Source organism: Pelodiscus sinensis, chromosome 7 (genome assembly GCF_052426305.1).
Source record: "Pelodiscus sinensis isolate ZL-2025 chromosome 7, ASM5242630v1, whole genome shotgun sequence".
Lineage (NCBI taxonomy): Eukaryota > Metazoa > Chordata > Testudines > Trionychidae > Pelodiscus > Pelodiscus sinensis.
The window spans coordinates 75394660-75413707 of NC_143058.1; the positions used below are offsets into that span (position 1 = coordinate 75394660).

Sequence of the window (19048 nt, forward strand, 5' to 3'; positions counted from 1 at the left end):
CACACTGCAGCATGGAGGGAGGGGTGTTGCATGTAACCGTGAACATTAACCAATGGGCTCAGGCTTAGATTTCCAGAAAGCTTCTGACAGGGTCCCTCACCAAAAGCTCTTAAGTAAGTTGTCATGGGATAAGAGGGATCTCATGAATTGATAACTGGTTAAAAGACAGGATACAAAGGGTAGGAATAAATGATCAGTTTCTAGAATGGAGAGAGGTATCTAGTGGGCTGTGTCTACACTGAAAGTTTTTGCACAAAACGGCTGGTTTTGCGCAAAAACTCACGGAGTGTCCACATTAAAAGTGTGTTTTTGCATGAGAAAAAGTACAGTAGATCGTAAGAAGACAGGGCTTTTTGCACAAGCATTATTCCTCTTATTTCTACAAGGAATAAGCCTTTTTGCACAAGAGCTCTTGCACAAAAAGGCATGTGTGGACGGACCCGTTGGAAAAAGCACAGGTGCTGATGGCCATTCTGTGAATGGCCATCAGAGCTTTCTTGTGCAAGAGTGGCCATGGCAGAGTGGACACACTCTTGTGCAAAAAGCACATGGAAGTGTGAATGTGCTCTTGCGCAAGAACTTTTTGCTGAAGATCTCTTCCGCAAAAAGTTCTTGGATCAGTTCTATTCAACACATTCATAAATAATCTGGAGAAAGGGGTAAACAGCTAGCAAAACTTGCAGATGATACTAAACTGCTCAAGATAGTTAAGACCAAAGCAGACTTCAAAAGAATTTCACAAAACTAGATGACTGGGCAACAAAATGGCAAATGAATGTTAATGTTGATAAATGCAAAGTAATGCATATTGGAAAACATAATCCCAACTATACGTACAATGATGGATACTAAATTAGCTATTACCACTTGAGATCTTGGCATCATTGTGGATAGTTCTCTGAAAACATCCACTCAATATGCAGCATTCCTAACAGAATGTTAGGAATTATTTTAAAAAGGGATAGAGAATAAGAGAGAAAATCTTATTGCCTATATATAAAACCATGGCATGCCCACATCTTGAATACAGCGTACAGACGTGGTCACCTCATTTCAAAAGAGATACATTAGCATTGGAAAAAGTTCCGAAAAGGGCAACAAAAATGGAGGTTTGGAATGGCTACCAGATGAAGAGAAATTAAAAAAAAAAAAAATTGGGGCACCTGGCAATGGCCACTGTTTAGGATACTGGGCTGAATGGATCTTTGGTCTAACCCACTATGGCCGTTCTTAAGTTCTTATGAAAGAATAGACAGGTAATATTCTAAGGATTGGATAAAGTGTAATAATGTCTTATTGGAACTTATTTCCACTGTGGGATAGTGGGCCTTTAAATTGGAGATGGAGATTCTTGAGTTAATAGCCATCCTTTAATCCAAGCTTGGACTTACTATTAAATTTAGACTTTGTGAGGCAAACACAACACAATCCCTTCAGACCAATGAAATAAAACAGAAGGTCGCATGTTCTGTTTGATCTCTTAAAAACGTTAGCATATATGTTAAAACATTTTTCTACAATGGTTATTTTCATTGTACTCACAAAAGCAGATTGGAATTTGAATACTTGGTAATAAAAAGAGCTTCTTTAAAAGAAAAGCTCCCCCCCATATTGCTCAGTCAGCTCTTCATCATTTAATACACTGTTAAATGGGTTTGAAAAGGATTTTTTAAGGTTTCATTGTGGCACCAAGGCCATTTTTCAACCTCCTGTTTAAGATAAAGTTCAGTTACATACAAAAAGCTACGTCCGCTAAACCCACACATATCTTGGCCTACACATTAACCATCTGCATATTAATGAGGTCATTGTACTTTCAGTTTTGTAATTTCCCTTATCTAGTCCTGAACCAAAAGGACCATACCTGAAGAATTCCCAGGGAAACTGATAACTAAATAGTTACAGGTGCCAGTCCAATTGCAGGGATGGAGAAGGAACAGTTGTATCATTCAGTTTGATGAAAGCAGTATGGCTTAATTCCCTCATCCACCTTAATCTGTATGTTCCTTCGATATTAGTATGTTGAGCTGTTACCACGTCTCCTTTTTCTTGGTTTTTGTAATAGAAGAGAGAGTTATTTCATTAACTAGATTCTGAAATTGTATTTTTAGTAAACACCAAAAATGTTGTCATTTCTCAGGGCTGAAGGTGAGGAGCAGACACGAGTTAGTTTGAACTGCACTCAGAAGGCACTACTGGAGGTGGTAGCATTATTGTCACAGAACAGCCTTCTTTATCACAAGACTGAAATAATGCTATTACAGAAGGTAACAGAATTCACACATGGCGAATTCATTGCTTGTAAAAGGCATCGAGTTGGTAGCTCTGGAAATGGAAATTCTCTTTTCACAGATCAAGGACAGTACTAGCATCAGCAATGCACGTTTGCCTGAGATGACAGAAGTGGTTTGCCTTGATTCTGACCTCAAGGAACTTGAAAGCATTTACACTTTCTAAATCTGTGAAAATGGTTCTGTGTGACCTAAACCAGCTTCAAGTATTTAGTGTAAATGTGGTCAATGTACTACCTAGTCCTTTGGCATATTGTATGTATCTTTTGCAAAGCACTCAAATTGACTTTCTCTGTGTAGTTATTTCTAATGTACCTATTACTGTGGTGTCTAGTTACCAGCTTTTGTTAAAGTAATGGTAACAGCTGCATTGAGCGCACTCACAATTTTTAAAATTCTTTTCCACAGCCTCTACTTCCATATACTGGAATGGGACGTCTATGCACGCTGAGCGAGCCAGTCTCGCTGTCAGACTTGGTTGAAAGAATCAAAAGCCACCTCAAGTTGCCTCACATACGTTTGGCACTTGGAATGGGGAAGACATTAGGTACGCAAGTACACAAGTGTGTTTGCTTTTTCCACTATAATTAGTAGGGATGTTAGCATATAATTGAGTAAATGATTAACCGATAAGCCTGGGCTTATTGGTTAATCCTATTGACTACACATACTCCCCCCGCTTGCGGCCTCTGATACAGAGGCAGCAAGGGGAGGGGGAGCCTGTGCCCATGAGGAGCTGGCTTTAAGCAGGCTCCCTACAAGCATTGGATCCACCTCCCCTCCTCCCTCTAAACCCTCGCACTGCTGCCTGGACCTGCTACAGACAGAGGCTGGTTCGCAACAGCAGCCCCTGTCCGTGGGAGGTCTGAGCTCCCTGTGGACAGAGGCTGCTCCACATCCCACGGAGCAGCCTCTTTCTATGGGGTGCTCAGACCTCCCACAGACAGGAGCTGCTGGCACCCAACGCTGCTGCCTCTGTATTAGGCAGCAGCGTGGTGCAGCAGGCAGCCAGTCTTCAAGGGGAGCTAGTTTTTAAACTGGCTCCCCCACAGACCAGCTCTCACATACCACCCTGCGCTGCTGCCTCTGTATCAGAGGCTGCAGCACAAGGTGGCAGGGGGCTGCCTGGGGGTGGGGCCAGAGCACACTGGCTGCTGGCCCCGCTCCCAGGGACTATCAAATAATCGTGTAACCGCTAAAATTTCATGCAGTTACGTGACTAGGTCAGTTACACAAGAGCTAACATCTCTAATAATTAGTGAAGTATTCTCACTGGTGTATTCTTTTTCCTGTAAGACTGATGTGCTCCCTAGTTTCAGGTGGGTCTAATGGAAAACTGGTAACTGTAAAAATTTAGTAATTTGTATGCTACGTAATTCTAGAAACACCTTTTTTAATGTAGTCTGAATTTTAAACAGTGAATTTTGTGTTACACCAGTTGTCATAATGAGGGAGAGAGTGCACAAACTGCATGAGCTATAGTTTTCCACAATTCGTACAATAGCACCTTCTGTTGTAGGGTCTTTCCCAAGACTTTTTGGGACAAACAGATCTACCACCTTAAAAATAATATTGTAGAATCTCTTACATGAGAATTTGAGATTTAACTTCTTCTTGAACTAGTAAGAATACTTTTATAGCACCATTCAAAAGTATGTACCTATCTATTGACGTTTTTAATATCTGAAATTATTAATATTGATTTGGGAAGCCACCAAACGCTAATTTAACTATACATTATTTTATTACATTCAAAGGTCGAATGGAATTTATACAATTACTATAAACATATCTAAAAAGCCTAAATAATAAATAATTTACTATACATGAACAGTAATAAAACATGTATAAGCATTTGATGCTTACAAGTGGGCTAATTACTAGGGGTGCTTAGACCCACATAAGCGTGGTCAGGCAGGTATTAGCAATCAGCCCTTTAAAAGTTTACTTTTTATACCCTTTCACAAACAAGTGATGTTGTCATTGCCAATTACTGACTTTAGCTAAAAGCCAATTTGAGACCATTTACCTTTATTTTCAGTTTTAATTGAGACAAGAGCTACAGTCTCCTTTTTTGCCGAAGCCTTTCCATTTTTGTTTTCTCCCTTCACTTACTAGAAGAACTGTGGGAAGGTTTGGTTTTTTTTTTAAGACTGCTGTAGGAGAGTCACCGATGTAGTAGGTTACGGTTGACTGTCATGGTGTCCTGACAGGTCTCCTGCTTCGTCAGTGATGATAACTAGAAGGCTGCATGCATGTGCGCTCAGTCATGTGTGCTGTGTTGACTTGTGCACTCTGGGAGAGGCCCCAAAGACTACAAATCAGCTAAGGATCAAAGGCACCTGGCCAGGTTTATTGTTAAGCAAAGTACAGTAACAGTTGTCAGTAGACGCTATTGAACCACTAGCATACGTACCCCGTAACAATGGACTCAGCTCAATCAGTGGGAGGTCCCACTAGCTGGACAAAAACTACTCCCCCCCTCTCCCCCCCAAGACACCAATTTATATACAGGAACAAACAAGTTACACATCACTCCTGACATGTCAGATTACCATACTTGGATACCACCCATCACACTGTACCTCACGGTTCAGTTAGAACATCTCTGTCAATCATGCTGTCAGTTTAGACCCTTTCCTGAATCTGGGTTGGTATCTGTGGGAGCTCGGTTACCAAGGTCTTTTTTAATGAGCTGGTGGTACCATCCTTTTGCAATGTGATTTCAACTTATGACCAGTACCAATTGCTGTTTTATAGTCAGTACCTAATGCCAATGTCTGTTCTACACCTGGGCCTATTACCAATTAGTGTTTTGCACACTCAGCCCTGTTTGTGCCAAGTTTGTGAGTAGGGCCTGCCTCTTTGCTTACAGCTTAGCTTTATATTAGCCACATTTTGTCTATTGTTAGCTAGGCCTCAGGCATCAAACCAGGCCTGTGCAACGTGGACTTTTGTTTCAGGCCCTCATCTTACTACAACTGCTCTTTTATTTTATTAGTTAATTTTGGAACCACATATCCTTTCCACACTACAATTAGTATTACTTATATTTTCATGGCCTTCTTGCTGTCTGGGACCTTTGCTTTATAGTTTGTGGCTAGTAAGGAAAGTGTGTTACTAAAGCTAACTTTAATTTGTTTAATTTTATACTTAAAATATCTCTGTTTTGTGGCAGAAGTTGAGACAGAGAAAGGGAGCTGCTCAAGATGAAACGGCAAATTAGTAGAAGACCCTCAAATATACCTGAGATCCGGATGGTCTGAGGACCTGTCTAAAACCCTAACTGCCTCCCTTCAAACAATGAGACCAAATGGAAAGAGCTTGTTCTTAATTCTTAATATTGTCTATGAGAGAGACTAGTCTTCCATACCCAGGGTTTTAGAGCCCCTAATTCAGTATTGTTTAGATTGTTGTCTTATGACTCCTAATTAACTCAGCAGAAATTGGATGATTATTCATAAAGGAATACTTAAAGGAGTAAATTTTGAAATTGTGGTATTTACTGTCTTGCAGAGTCCCAAGTGAAAGTGGCGGCACTGTGTGCTGGTTCTGGGAGCAGTATCTTGCAGGGTGTAGAAGCCGACCTCTATCTCACTGGTAGGAGGCTGTTCCATATTTATCTTTATAAAATGGTCACACTGTTGACTCATATTTAACTTCTTGTCCTCTATGACCCCCAAATCCCTGCAGTACTCCTTCTTAGACAATCACTTCCCATTGTATGTGTGAAACTGATTGTTCCTTCCTAAGGGGGTACTTTGCATTTGTCCTTATTAAACTTCATCCTGTTTCTCAGGTAAACAGATACTGGGGGAAGTGCATTCGTACAAAGTTCCAGGTGTGGATTAAGCAAACTAAACCCTGTAAGAGCACTGTTCGCTATACATAAGCCTCACTGGACTTACTGAAGTCCACCAGGGAAAACTGAGATAGACACACAATAGCGGTGCTGTACCTCATTGTCAGAGGGCTCTTCAGAAGTAAGGGCTCCCTATATAGATGGATTATATAGCACAGTGAAAGTTACTCATTTTTTTTAAAAATAGGTTTGTTATTAGTGTTAAGGGAAGATATGTTAGAAAACTACATCAGAATATTAGTGTACCACTGAAAATGGCAATGTAAAAAGTGTCCAGTGGGTGGAGATGAGGGAAAAATTGCAAGAGCAAAAATTCTTGTAGACATGGGGGTTGTTACTCTTAAGTTTTATGTAATGGAGAGTTTGGCGTCGTTTAAGGTAAATACTGTAAAGTTAACATTCATTAATTCTTTAAAAAGAGCAGTTGTGCAGTCTTCAGTAATCTGTATCATGTTTCTCCTTTTGAGAGAACTATATTTTCAAAGTTTTCTATAGAATTCCATTTTAGAAAATGGAACACAAGCGTTTTTGCAAAGCCTATCTTCCATGGGATCAGAGACTTTCCAAATACACTACTTATAATAAATTGCAAATGATGCAGGACTTAGTAGCTAATCTACATATTTCTTCTCACGCTGGCAGGAGAGATGTCCCACCATGAAGTACTGGATGCTGTTGCCAATGGGATAAGCGTGATTCTGTGTGAGCACAGTAACACTGAGCGAGGCTTTCTGTCAGAGCTGCAAGACATGCTGACTACGTATTTAGAAAATAAGATCAACATCATTGTATCAGAGAGAGATAGAGACCCTCTTCATGTGGTATAGAAGAAAGCAAGGGTGACAGTATGGAGTCCAGAGTTTCATAGTGTCCCACACAAACTTCAGGCAAGTACAAACTTGATGAGATAATGGTCTGAACTGGTGCAGTCCAGAATTACTGTACAATATATTCCCCAAAGTGTGGGAGATGTCATATATGGCAGGTCAAAATAAATGTTAATTTTGGAATGACAGACTATTTCCTCAAGATTGCCTTTTGCTGTACTCAGTAGGAATGGCTATTGGGAGACAGTAATTAAGTAATCCAGCAAGAACATTATAGATTGATGACATCAGTTCTCTGCAGCCCCACCAACACTAGCAGATGTCTCTAATGATCAGTACAAGTGATCAGTACATTTTTAGGGAGTAAACAGTGTTATTTTCATTAATTATTTACAGATCACTGCTGTGCATTTGCAACATTTGGAGTCAAACTACATAAAAACATAAAACAATGGTTTGGGAATTTGGTATGAATGTACATAAGAATGGCCATATTGCATCAGGCTAAAGGTCCATTTAGCCCAGTAACCTGTCCACTGACCGGCCAATGCCTGGTGCCCCAGATGGTGTGAACAAAGTTGGTAACTTTATTGCCAAGAGGCAATGGTTCTTCCCTTAAGGGATTCGGAGGCAATAAGCACACATATTGGGTGAAGTCTTAAAGATATTACTGAGCAAATATTAAAGGTAAATACTCAGATATTAAGCACTGTATAAGTATAGTGAAACAAATCTTAGAATAAAATGCAATACTATTAAGAAAATACAATACTCATTAAGCCTAAGCAAACCTCAGAATAAAATGCAATGCCTACTTCCCTTCTGCTGCCAAGAACCCCCTGAAGGACGACAGTGGACGGACCTCCGTGGGGCCACCTTCCATGGCTTTGGTCTACGCCAAGGTTCCAGTGTTAGAAATATTCCGAGCCTTTATATCCTGTTAGATCTACAGTAATCACACGGGTTGTTTTGAGAACCTAACAAGATCGTTGATACTTTGCATATTTTCCCAGGCCAAATAATTAGCATTTTTAGGTGGGAAACATTCAGCATAGATAGCTATGTGATCTTCCCAAGCGCTCCTATACTCCCATACCAGGTGGATGGCCTTGGGACCTGTCCCAGAACTTGTTGAAAGTAAACAGTGCATTCCTACACACTACTTTCCTAAGCAAACAGCTAGCTCTTTGAGAATAACAAAATAATAAAAAGCAAAAAGCACAAATGGCTGCCTAGAGCATCCAGGTCTGAGAGGAGATGCAGGTATTAAAGGAATGATTGTGGTACACCACCTAATTTTCTCTACCTCACCCGCATTTCCACTACAGTAACCATCAAGTGTTCCCTCTCCTGTCATCCAGGCTACATCTAGGCTACAGGCTTCTTGTGCAAAAGCACGTTGACAAAGCGATGAGTTTTTTCGAAAGATAGCCCAGACTGCCTGGATGCTCTCTCGCACATAAGCGGTGATTGCTATGGACAGAATGGCCACCAGGGCACCTGTGGCTTTTCCTCTTCTCTCTTCTTCCAAAAAAACCCTCCCTCTTCACATGCCATTTTGCAAAAGAGCTCTTTCACAAAAAGGCTTCTCATAGAATGAGGATTACCAAGTGCACAAAAAGCCCTGTGTTTTTGATTTGCTGTCAAAAGAATGCACTTGCAGTGTGGATGCAACTCAAGTTTTTTCAGAAAAACAGCTGTTTTTCTGACAAACAGAGGTTAGGGACACCAGTCCTACCCATCCTGGCTAATAGCCATCGATGGACCTAACCTCCATGAATTTATCTAGTTTTTTTGAACTTTTTTAAAGTCCTGGTCTTCATAACATCCTCTACAAGGAGGCCCGCAGGTTAACTGTGTTACATGAACATTTGCTCTTAAATTCCTAGCCTTAATGTTGCATTAACATTTTCCATACAAGCGAACTGAGAAATTCCAATTTCTTTAACCTCACAGTACAAATGTATCACTTTCAAGTTCTCATATTTAAAAAGCAGATTTCTTTACCTTTGCTACCAACCCTGCATGATTACCTCCACTGAAATAACATTTTTACCATAAATATTGCTTTTTTAATATTTCAGTCAAGCTTTAACAATGAAAGGAAATGCCTCAGGTTTTACATGTTTGGACTTGTGGGCTTGTAGCTAAAGGAGGGAGATATTTAAATTCCAACTAAAAATGCTAGACACTTTACATTCAAATAAACACATCCTTATTTAAGGCATGTAAGAGATTGGACTTAGTAAAATTAATCATCTCTCTCATGTTGGCATTAAAGTTGTTTGCAGTGGTAAGGAATTGGATGAGGGAACACAAGAGAAATATACTTGTGTATTGGAGGTGCACGATGTTTTCCAGATCTTTAACCAAGGATTAACAGAGATGCTGATTAGAAAATTATATTTGGGTTTTCTTTTGTATTAATACATCAAGGTTCTCTTTAGCTTGCACTTGCTTCATGTTTTGAAGCCTCTCTCAGTAACCATGAAGTTTTTTTGTTCTTTTTAAATGAAAGTTGAATTTTCTTGTGCAGTCTTGTGTTAAAACTAACCTAGGATGGCTGGCAAGATGGAGATTTAATTTCTTCAGCATTGAGCTTCCTCTGCTGCCCTTTCTTTGTGCCAGGAGGCAAGAGATTTGTGTTAATTTCACTTCCCTGGGGATGGAAACCATTTTGGTAACTAATCACTGTCACATTTTTAAAAGCCACTTATCCAAGAATTGTTCCACGTGGAAGTACTAAAACATGACTTTCTAAGCAGTGGAGTTGGAATTAAACCCGGAATTAAACCCAGAATTAAACACAGACCAGTCAAAAACCAAAAATAACCCACTTTGCAAGTAGTAAAAGTAATGACAACAACCCCCCTGTACACACACACACACACACACACACACCCCCCCCCCCCGATTTGCATTGCCAGGCTCCTTCCATCCCCGTCTCTCTGTGCAGACACAGGCTTCAGGAGTGGGGGAAAGGAAGGACACCCTGACATCAGCGTCCCCCACAGTGCACAGCAAGCTGGAGGCTCCCAAAGGGCAGCTCCAAGGCAGAGGGAAGGAGCAGCATGACAGTGGGTGGACAGGCAACTGAAGTGCCAGCACTTGACAGCTTCCCGCCAAACCAGTCAGAATCACCTGTCAGAGGCTCCAAGATCTACCAGTAGATCCTGATGTACTGGTTGGTGACCACTGGCGTAGGCAATAATGAAAATGAGGTCTGTTATATCAATACCAAGAGATAGATGAAGGAAACTAGAAAACATGAATGAAGCAGTTTATTTAACATGGATAATTCAAGAGAGCCATTTATAAATTGGATTGTCACAAGATTAGACAATAAGAGTTCAAGTGTCTCTGAAGCCAGGCTGGCAGATAGTTTTGTGTGATGGAACTAAAGGGCCTAACGGTGACCTGCAAAGGAAAAATACAGCTGTGCCTCTGTTTCTTTTATACAGAGACGGCCCCCAAGGGCACATCCGCACTGCAATGCAAAAGTCAAAGTAAGATGCACAACTTCAGCTATGAAATAACTTAACTCTGCTTTTGGTGCGATCTACACAGCAGGAATTCACAAGAAAAACACTTCCCTTACTCCTCGTGAAATTAGGGTTACAGGAGTCAGTAAGTCGTCCTCCATCTCAAAATTATTTCAAAATAACTGCTGTGTAGACCCCGGCCTCCAGGCCCTCCCAGTGCTAGCCCTATCCCCTAGAGCCTCCCACCCCTCCATACTCCTCTGCACCAGCCACTGGCCCCAGAGTCCCCTGCACCCAACCCCCCCATGCCAGACTCCTGCCCTCTTAGCCTCCCAGTGACAGCATCCTATTTCCTGAGCCCCACTGCACCCAATTCCCCCGAAACCTTCCGTGCCAGCCCCAATATTAGCCCTGTCCCCACAGCCTCTTCGGTGGCAGCCCTCCACCTCTTAGAGCTCCGCAGTACTAGATCCACCCCCCCACAAGCCCTCCAATATTAGCTTCACCCTCACAACCCACCAGTGCTAGCCCTCTGCCTCTGGAGCCCCCCAGTGCCTGCTCTGACCCCCTCACCTGGCCCTGCGCTGCCTCCCAGCTAAGTACTGCTGCAGGATAGTGGCTTCTCTAAGGCTGCCCATCGCACAGCAAACCGCTCTTCCATGTCTGGGAAGAGACCCTGCCCCTGCCCAGTGCTGGCTGGCTGAGAGGCGGGGCAGGACACACCTCTCCAAACAGCTACGGCAGGAGGGGAGGAGCTGGGTGGTGTATCCCAGCACCAGCTCCCAGGGCTACCGGGGCCTAGCAGCCAGTAGTTCGCGGACCAGACCGGCGGTTGGGACCTGCTGCTTTACAGCACTTCCCAGTCACAGTTTTCAGTTTAGATAACCACTTGTAAAAGGATTTGAATTTTGGGAAAGCTCTTTTATTTTACTATCAACATTTCATCAGGAGGGAAGATTTAATAAGTTACCTGCAACATTCCAGCCCCTTGTTTATATTCCACTCCACCTAACCTGATCACTCAAGGTAGATCACTTGGCATTCTAAAATCTTCGCCACTTCACACATTGAAAGCCCATCCATGTGACCAGTGTGGGGAGCACTGGAAAGCACTCAGATGTGAAAATTACACTTCTATTACAAAATAAAGCTTTCAGCGTCCAGTCATTGCATTCCCCGAGTAAGCTGCTCTAGCCAAATCTTCCTCTGTAGAGAGGTAATGAGCAAGAAGGCACAATCTTACTGAACAGTTAGTTTTCATAGTCTGTAAGAGTGGATGCATATATACGAAGAAGGCATCATGTGAGCTGGAAGACTAAAAGCAGACAATTCAAATCTCAAGAGTAAGATATGTCTTGCTTATGGAAGTCTTTACCCAAAATTACTGCAAGTAATTAACTTGCCAGCCTTGGAAATTGTCACATTTCATTAAGTAGTCCAACAGCCCAGAGTCAAAGGGAGATTGATCAGATTTCAGACCTCTCTCAGCAGCCCTTGATAACAGCTGGTGTAGATGGTTTGGAATTTGAGGATTCACATGTCTTCAGCCTCTTTTTCTAAAAAATCAGTCAAGGTCCCGTTGTCCACAGGAATTAATAAATACTCCACTCCATCTGTTCCCTGAAAACAGACACATACTATCAGTGCAGGAATACTAGGGCAGAGAAATTGCACAGGTGCAAAACGTGACCGGTCACTAAAGAACACCTACACGTATCACAGATTTAACACTGCAACACGGACCTATGGAGTGAGTTGCCCAGCCCGATAAAAATTCAGTGGTACTAAAATATTAATCCAGAGATATTTCCTTTGTATGACAAGAAGTGAATAAGCACATTTAAATAAGCGAATCATATGTTTGAGCTACAAATATCAAAGTGTTAGACTCTCATGCCCTGGCATATTACACTACCAGTCAGTCCCTACTTACTTCAGTTTACTTAAATGACTCACGGCCTTCAGACATGGTATACTGCTTGCAAAAAAGGATATGGTCTAATAGAGAAGAGTGGCAACAGAAGTTCTTCAGACACTATATCAGCTATAATACGCAGAGATAATGCAGACAGACAGTACAATCGTGGTTAATTATAATTCTGTTATATTCCCCAAGCATATAAGGAATTCACTCCTCAGATCCATGTCCTCAAGGCCACAGCATTGTTCTTGCCTCCTGCTGATGAGCCAGGTTGCAGCTAGAAGATCCCCCCCGCCCAGTGCAGGGCTACTCAACACGCAGACCGCAGGCCACATGTGGCCCATGGCCTGTTTGTGGCCTATGGTGTAGTTTGGGTTTATGCGGGGCTTAACATGTGACCTGTGGGTGGGATCCTTTGACTATGGCCTCCATTGGGAACATGCTCCACAATAGTGAGGCGTCTGCCAGGAGAGGTGAGCACTGAAAGAGGAAAGCAGACGGGTTGGCTGAAACAGACAGGTACAGGATGTTGGTGTTTCTAGCCCCCAGGGAGGAGGTGCGGGGAGCACCAGGGCATGGTGTGAAAAGCTATTTGCATGTATATGCAACCACACTCAAGTTGCAGCCCTCCGCACATGCTGTGAGTATCATTGTGGCTCCTGGGGCTTCCAAATGGAGTAGCCCTGCCCTAGTGCTTTGAGCTGGTGAGATCTGGAGTGCAGTTTCATTGCTGGAGCTGGCTAACAGTCTACGTTCTGGACTCCCAAGTACAGCCTACAAAGGTTGCTAAATAGTCTCTTATAGTTATCCAAATGCTTCAGATTGCTCCTTGAGATCTTCAGGTGATCAGAGTTTCAATGAATGCCCAGGAGAAACTGGGTTGCTAAGTGACACAGCCATGTTGCACATCCTGTAGTCTCTTTTCACTGTGCAGGATGTTAGGAGGCCCTCATGCAAAATCAGGTAGTGTGTTACAGGCCATTCTCCCTTCACTAATGCCTCAGCCATTTGTCAATATTTCACACAGTAAACGTAGGACATGGGTACAGCTCATCTCAGCTGCTACCCTAGTCCCAAGTAAACTCAACAGCATACAAGTAGTGAAATTAAAGATAAGGCCACCAACTGCTGTCACAGCCAAGATAACAGTTGCCTAGCTCACCCGTTTGGTTCGGATAAGCTTGTGGTCCCTGAATTCTGTCAGCTGAGCCCGAAGAGTCAGGTCATTGTTCACAAGGAAGGCTTCCCGACATTGCTGGTAGAAGTCTTGGAAAGACAGTCCTGGATATGGAGAGGAGTTTGATTAATTAAATTAATTAATCCTCCAAAGCAGATCCATGTGCTCTGGTAGAGGGTAGTTACTTCTCCAGCAATTCCGAAGGATAGGCTTGCATAGCTCTCTCAGTATAAAGCAGCACTGCAATTTGAGGAGCTCCCTTAATGAAAAGGAAGTAATCTGCTATTTCAGCTGCTCCCCTGACAATATTCAGAACATGCATCCTGAACCATATTTAGTGCATTTGTAAACCACAGCCTTGTTGGACAGATACAGCCAAGCTAAAAACTAAAATAGGCAGATCAGACAGTACCAGATCTTCTACATGGTAAAGTCATACTTTCAGAGCATCTCACATGCATGTGGGGGATCTTTCACTGTTCAGTTCTATTTTACCTTCCTAGATTATTAATACATTTCTATTTATCTAAACTGCAAAGCACTCTGTAGATATCATGAGTAGACAAGCCAGGACCTAGATTAAGTGGCTTGAATATGATCATGCACCTAGTAAGCTGCAGAAATGGGAATAGAACGCATGAGACACCTTGTCTCTCATAACCAATGGATGGCATGTAAGTCAACTTCTTTCTGGGTTTTGTAACTCAGCCTCTTATGAAGGACTTCATTTTCAAGCTAGGTAAGAGATCCCCTGAATCCAGCCAGTCATTGGACTCCATGCCATACACCAGAACATGTAGTCTAGTGCACAGCACTGTTATGGATGTTCTGTGCTAAACTCATTTTCAAGAGCCAGCAGTTTTAGTAAATCTGCTATGGCAACAAATGCTAAAATGGGAAAGCCCATTTTCCACCTTGACTGAACTGTGAATCAGTGGGGCCGTATCAGAGAAGAAATGTCACATATACTTGTATCAGACACCAAGTACCTGGATAAGATGGATTATCCTTGTTCTCCAAATGATACTGGGCCAGCAGTCTGAAAATCCCCCTATGGCCAAAAAAACCAAAACAAAACACAAAAACAAAACAAAACAATTACAAATTTTCTTTAAGATGCTTCAGCATATGCAACAGCTGGAGGAAAATACTTGCTTTCTAACATCCATTTATTTAAAGTAGTCACATTCCTCCATTATGTAGGAGCTACTAATCACTTGGAACCTAAAATTAAACAATTATCTTCAAGAATCAGAAAGCTGACTGTTTTACAGATAAAGTCCAAATTAGTCAATAATAAAGTCCAATGTAGTCAATAATTATTTTATTACTGCCCACTGTTAAGCAAGATATCAAAAATGGCAGATCATACAGCAATGCAAAGCAATTCTGTAGTTCATACATTGCATTGAAAAACCAACCAATATGCTGTTTGTGAAACCTGCCCCTTATTATGCAATTAGTAGTAGTCACTCAGATACAGAAATAACAAGCTTGACTTTCTTATCTGAAAGCTAGAGAGGGGTAGCCAAGTTAGTCTAACTGGAAAAACTTAAAAAAAAAACAAATAGTCTAGTAGCACCTTAAAGACTAACAAAACATGTAGATAACATCTTGAGCTTCTGTGGGCAAAACCCACTTCTTCGGATGACTGGAGTATTAAAAGTCCAGATCCAAGAAAAATAAGGGGGGGAGGGGGAGAAACAAAGAAGAGAAAAAAAAAAAAAGATAGCGAATAGATTGTTCAAGCTACATGAGGCTGATAAGAACAATTAGCACCTCCATTGGTTGGTTGGTTGGTTAAGTCATTATGATGTGGCAAGTAGTGTGCAACCCTTGAAGAATTTCACAGAGATTTCAACAACTTCCACCCCACCATCAACATCAGCCTGGATCAATCCACACAAGAGATCCACTTCCTTGACACTACAATACAATTAAATGGACAAATTTCCACCACGCTTTACCGGAAACCTATTAACCACTACACTGACCTTCATGCCTCTAGCTTTCATCCCAGACACATTTCTCAATCTATTATATATAACAGCCAAGCCCTAAGATACAACCAGATTTGCTCCAATCCCACAGACAGAGACAAACACCTACAGGGTCTATGTAGAGCATTCTTAAAACTGAAATACCCACCCAGAGAAGTGAAAAAACAAATTGACAGAGCCAAAAGAGTACCCAGACATGAACTACTTCAAGACAGGCCAAAAAGAGAAAACAGAATTCCTCGTGTCATCACCTACAGCCCGCAACTTAAACCTCTCCAACACATTATCAACAATCTACAACCTATCCTGGAAAAGGACTCCTCACTTTCACAGGCCTTGGGGGAAAGGCCAATCCTCGCCTACAGACAACCCTCTAACCTCAAACAAATTCTTTCCAGGAACCACGCAACACACCTCCATCATAATCATCCAGGAACCCACCCCTGCAATCAGCCCTGGTGCCAACTCTGCCCACACATCTACACTAGCGATTTCATCACTGAACCCAACCACATCAGCCACTACATCAGGGGCTCATTTAACTGCACATCCACTAATGTGATCTATGCCATCAAATACCAGCAATGCCCCACTCTCACGTATACTGGCTAAACTGCACGGTCTCCACGGCAGTAGTCACCAACCAGATCAGGATCTACTGGTAGATCTTGGAGCCTCTGACAGGTGATCTTGACAGGCTTGGCCAACAGGCTATCAAGTGCCGGCACTTCAGCTCCCCTTCTCCACACAGCTGCACACCTCCTGCCCTTTGCCTTGGAGCTGCCCCTCTCCAGGAGCCTCCTGCTTGCAGTGCAGAGCAGAGAAGGGAAGGGAAGGGAAGGAAGAGGAAAGGGTGCTTATGTACCGGGCTGGGCCACAGGAAAAAACCTACTGGGCCTCAGAGTGGTTTCCGGGGTGTTCTGCGCTCCCAGAGTGCCCGTGTGCTGCTGGGTCCTCCAAGCCCTCTGCCGGTCTGGGTGGAGTCTGTAGCCAGATGTTCCGGCTCCTGGCAGAGTCCTATCTTGTGGGGGAGGGGGGGCACGGGGAGAGCCGTCCACCGGAAGCAGCACTGGACTGGGGAATCGGGGCAGGCTGGGGAGATTTGGGGGCCAGTGGAAGCAGGGCTGCCGGGGGGGGGGGAGGGGGCAAGGTTGGGGGCAGGGAGCTGGCTGGGGAAGATGGGGAGGGGAGGGGAGGGGGAGATAAGCGGCCACCAAAAGGAGGGCTGGACGCGGGCAGCGGGGCTGACCAAGGGAGACTGGGAGGAGAAGTGGGGGGAGAACTGGCTGCCCGGGAGGGGGTTGGGGGAAGTGGGGCTGGCCAGAGGCGCAGCAAGGGGGGTAGGGGGGAGGAATGAATCAGCCTGCGGGGAGTGGGACTGGCCCGGCCATATGTAGATCTCAGGGTGCTGCTCCCCTTCCCTCCTCCCCCCCACAAAACACACGTTAGTCCGACCCGGGGATTCTATTGTTCCCCCCACACCCTCCCTCAAGTAGTTGCGAACTGTCTGGCTGGTAGACACACTCATGCAGCCTGAGCACATTTACCAGCCAGGCAGTTCGAAACTACGAACTGATACATCTAGTAATAATACAACTTACCTAATGAGAAAATACCAGACATGTTATATGTCTGGTATTTTCTCAGTTTGTTTTTTATGTGTTTGTATTTTTGGGCTGCAAAAAATAGAACTGGAGGAAAAAAAAAAAAAAAAAAAAAAAAAGGGTTCCAACTAAAGTAAAAAGTTTGGGAAACCCTGGTCTAACCAGCTTTCTGTCTGTCTTACAGTCCATTTATCCAATCCATATTCCTTAACTTGCTGGCAAGAATATTGTGGGTGACCATATCAAGCTTTGCTAAAGCTGGCACTGGGGGGTTTGGGAGGACCAGAAACAACTTATTTGAATATTCATCATCTGATTGATGAATATGCAAATGACCGTTACCAGCCCTCCAAAAGTTCGTGAATGGATTTACTGGTCCCTGTGTCAAAAAGTTTGGGAACCCATGACTTAACCAAGACCAGAGCCTGCACCCCCAACCTTCTGCCCTTGCCTGATGAAAAGGAGGGAGAATAGGGGTGGGAGGATGGAGTGAGCAGGGGCGAGGCCTTGGAGAAGGGGCACGAAGGAGGCAGGGCCAGGGTATCTGGCTGTGAGCTAGATCTTGGCTTGCACTTCAGTTCAAAAAGTGATCTTGTACTTAAAAAGGTTGGAGACCCCTGCTCTATGGGAAAGAATGAATGGACACAAATCAGATATCCGAAAAGACAACACATAGAAACCTATTGGAGAACACTTCAATCTGCCTGGACACTCATTAATGGATCTCCAAGTCACTGTGTTGTTTCAGGCCAATTCCACAAGCCAAATACACAGGGAAGGGTTGGAACATAAGAATTAAACTTGTAAAAGAAGTTATCAGATTGGAATGAACAGAGATATGGGCTGGCTTACACACTACCTTGTACATCCTAATGACTTAACCAAACAAAGGAGGTGCTAATTGTTCTTATCAGCCTCTTGTAACTTGAACAATCTTTTTTCTCCTTTCTTCCCCCCCACTTCTTCCTCCCCTCCCTTTCCTTATTTATTCTTGGACCTGGACTTTTAATACTCCAGTAATCTGAAGAAGTGGGTTTTGCCCACGGAAGCTCATGATGCCATCTACATGTTTTGTTAGTCTTTAATGTGCTACTAGACTATTTCATTGTTTTATAAGTTTCTCTTATTTGAATTCATTTTCCCCTGCAGGATTTTCAGATGAAGATTTTGAAAATCTTAGCTGTTACCTCACACCACCCAATAGATGACTGCCAAGTGCGTGTGCATGCACACTCTTCCATGGACAAAAGCAAGCTGTTCAGTATTGTTAGAATAGACCATGTCCCTAGCCACAGAGTCTATGTTGTGTGTGTGGTGCCAGAAGCACCAATAGAGGGCATATCTCCACTTTGATTTGTATGGGGAGAATCTTGGTTTTTAGGATGAAAGCTCTTACTACATGTACACACAGCACCTAGCACAATCAGGGAACTTGCATGACATGTAATAGTATCTTACCTTGCATTGGGAGTGAGACTGTGCAAGACATGCACTAGGGAGCTCAGAGCCAGAGACCCAGATTGCTGTACTAAGAGCGAGTTCTCGTAGGAGGTTTCTTCCAGGTAGGGACTAAAAGTAGTTGTTTCAAACCAGAGCCAGTTATAGAGGCTTTGCTTTGCCTGATCCCACACTAAATACACACAAAAGGGAAGAAAGGATAGACAGGACTGCAGATTTAGGTTTGCAGAGTCACAGAATATAAACCAGGTCTGGGCAAAATACGGCCCAGGGGCCAGATCTGGCCTGCCAAGCCACTGGATCCTGCCCATGGACCACCCCATGCAGCTGCCCCAGTTTAAAGTGAAGTCCCATGTTTCTCTGCTCTGCATGGAGGGGAGAAGCTTTGTGTAAACTCTGCACCCCCAGCCCAACCTCTCAGCTCCT

The 19048-nt window shown here is 43.2% G+C and overlaps 2 protein-coding genes across 9 annotated transcripts in view; one reads left to right on the top strand and one right to left on the bottom strand.

Annotated features, from left to right (window-relative positions):
• Window positions 1-7168, top strand: part of NIF3L1 (NGG1 interacting factor 3 like 1) — a 13945-nt gene extending 6777 nt beyond the window's left edge. For all 3 annotated transcript variants that reach the window (XM_075934308.2, XM_075934307.2, XM_075934309.2), the window contains exons 4-7: window positions 2141-2267; window positions 2700-2838; window positions 5808-5891; window positions 6796-7168. In XM_075934308.2, the coding sequence (XP_075790423.2) occupies window positions 2141-2267; window positions 2700-2838; window positions 5808-5891; window positions 6796-6980 (535 nt within the window). In that variant the 3' untranslated portion in view covers window positions 6981-7168. The remainder of the gene's footprint in view (window positions 1-2140; window positions 2268-2699; window positions 2839-5807; window positions 5892-6795) is intronic.
• Window positions 7169-10243: 3075 nt separating this feature from the next.
• ORC2 (origin recognition complex subunit 2) overlaps window positions 10244-19048 on the bottom strand; it is a 34482-nt gene continuing 25677 nt past the window's right edge. For all 6 annotated transcript variants that reach the window (XM_075934297.2, XM_075934295.2, XM_089779892.1 and 3 more), the window contains exons 14-17: window positions 18623-18794; window positions 14550-14611; window positions 13546-13664; window positions 10244-12082 (exon numbers count right to left, since the gene is read on the bottom strand). In XM_075934297.2, the coding sequence (XP_075790412.2) occupies window positions 11996-12082; window positions 13546-13664; window positions 14550-14611; window positions 18623-18794 (440 nt within the window). In that variant the 3' untranslated portion in view covers window positions 10244-11995. The remainder of the gene's footprint in view (window positions 12083-13545; window positions 13665-14549; window positions 14612-18622; window positions 18795-19048) is intronic.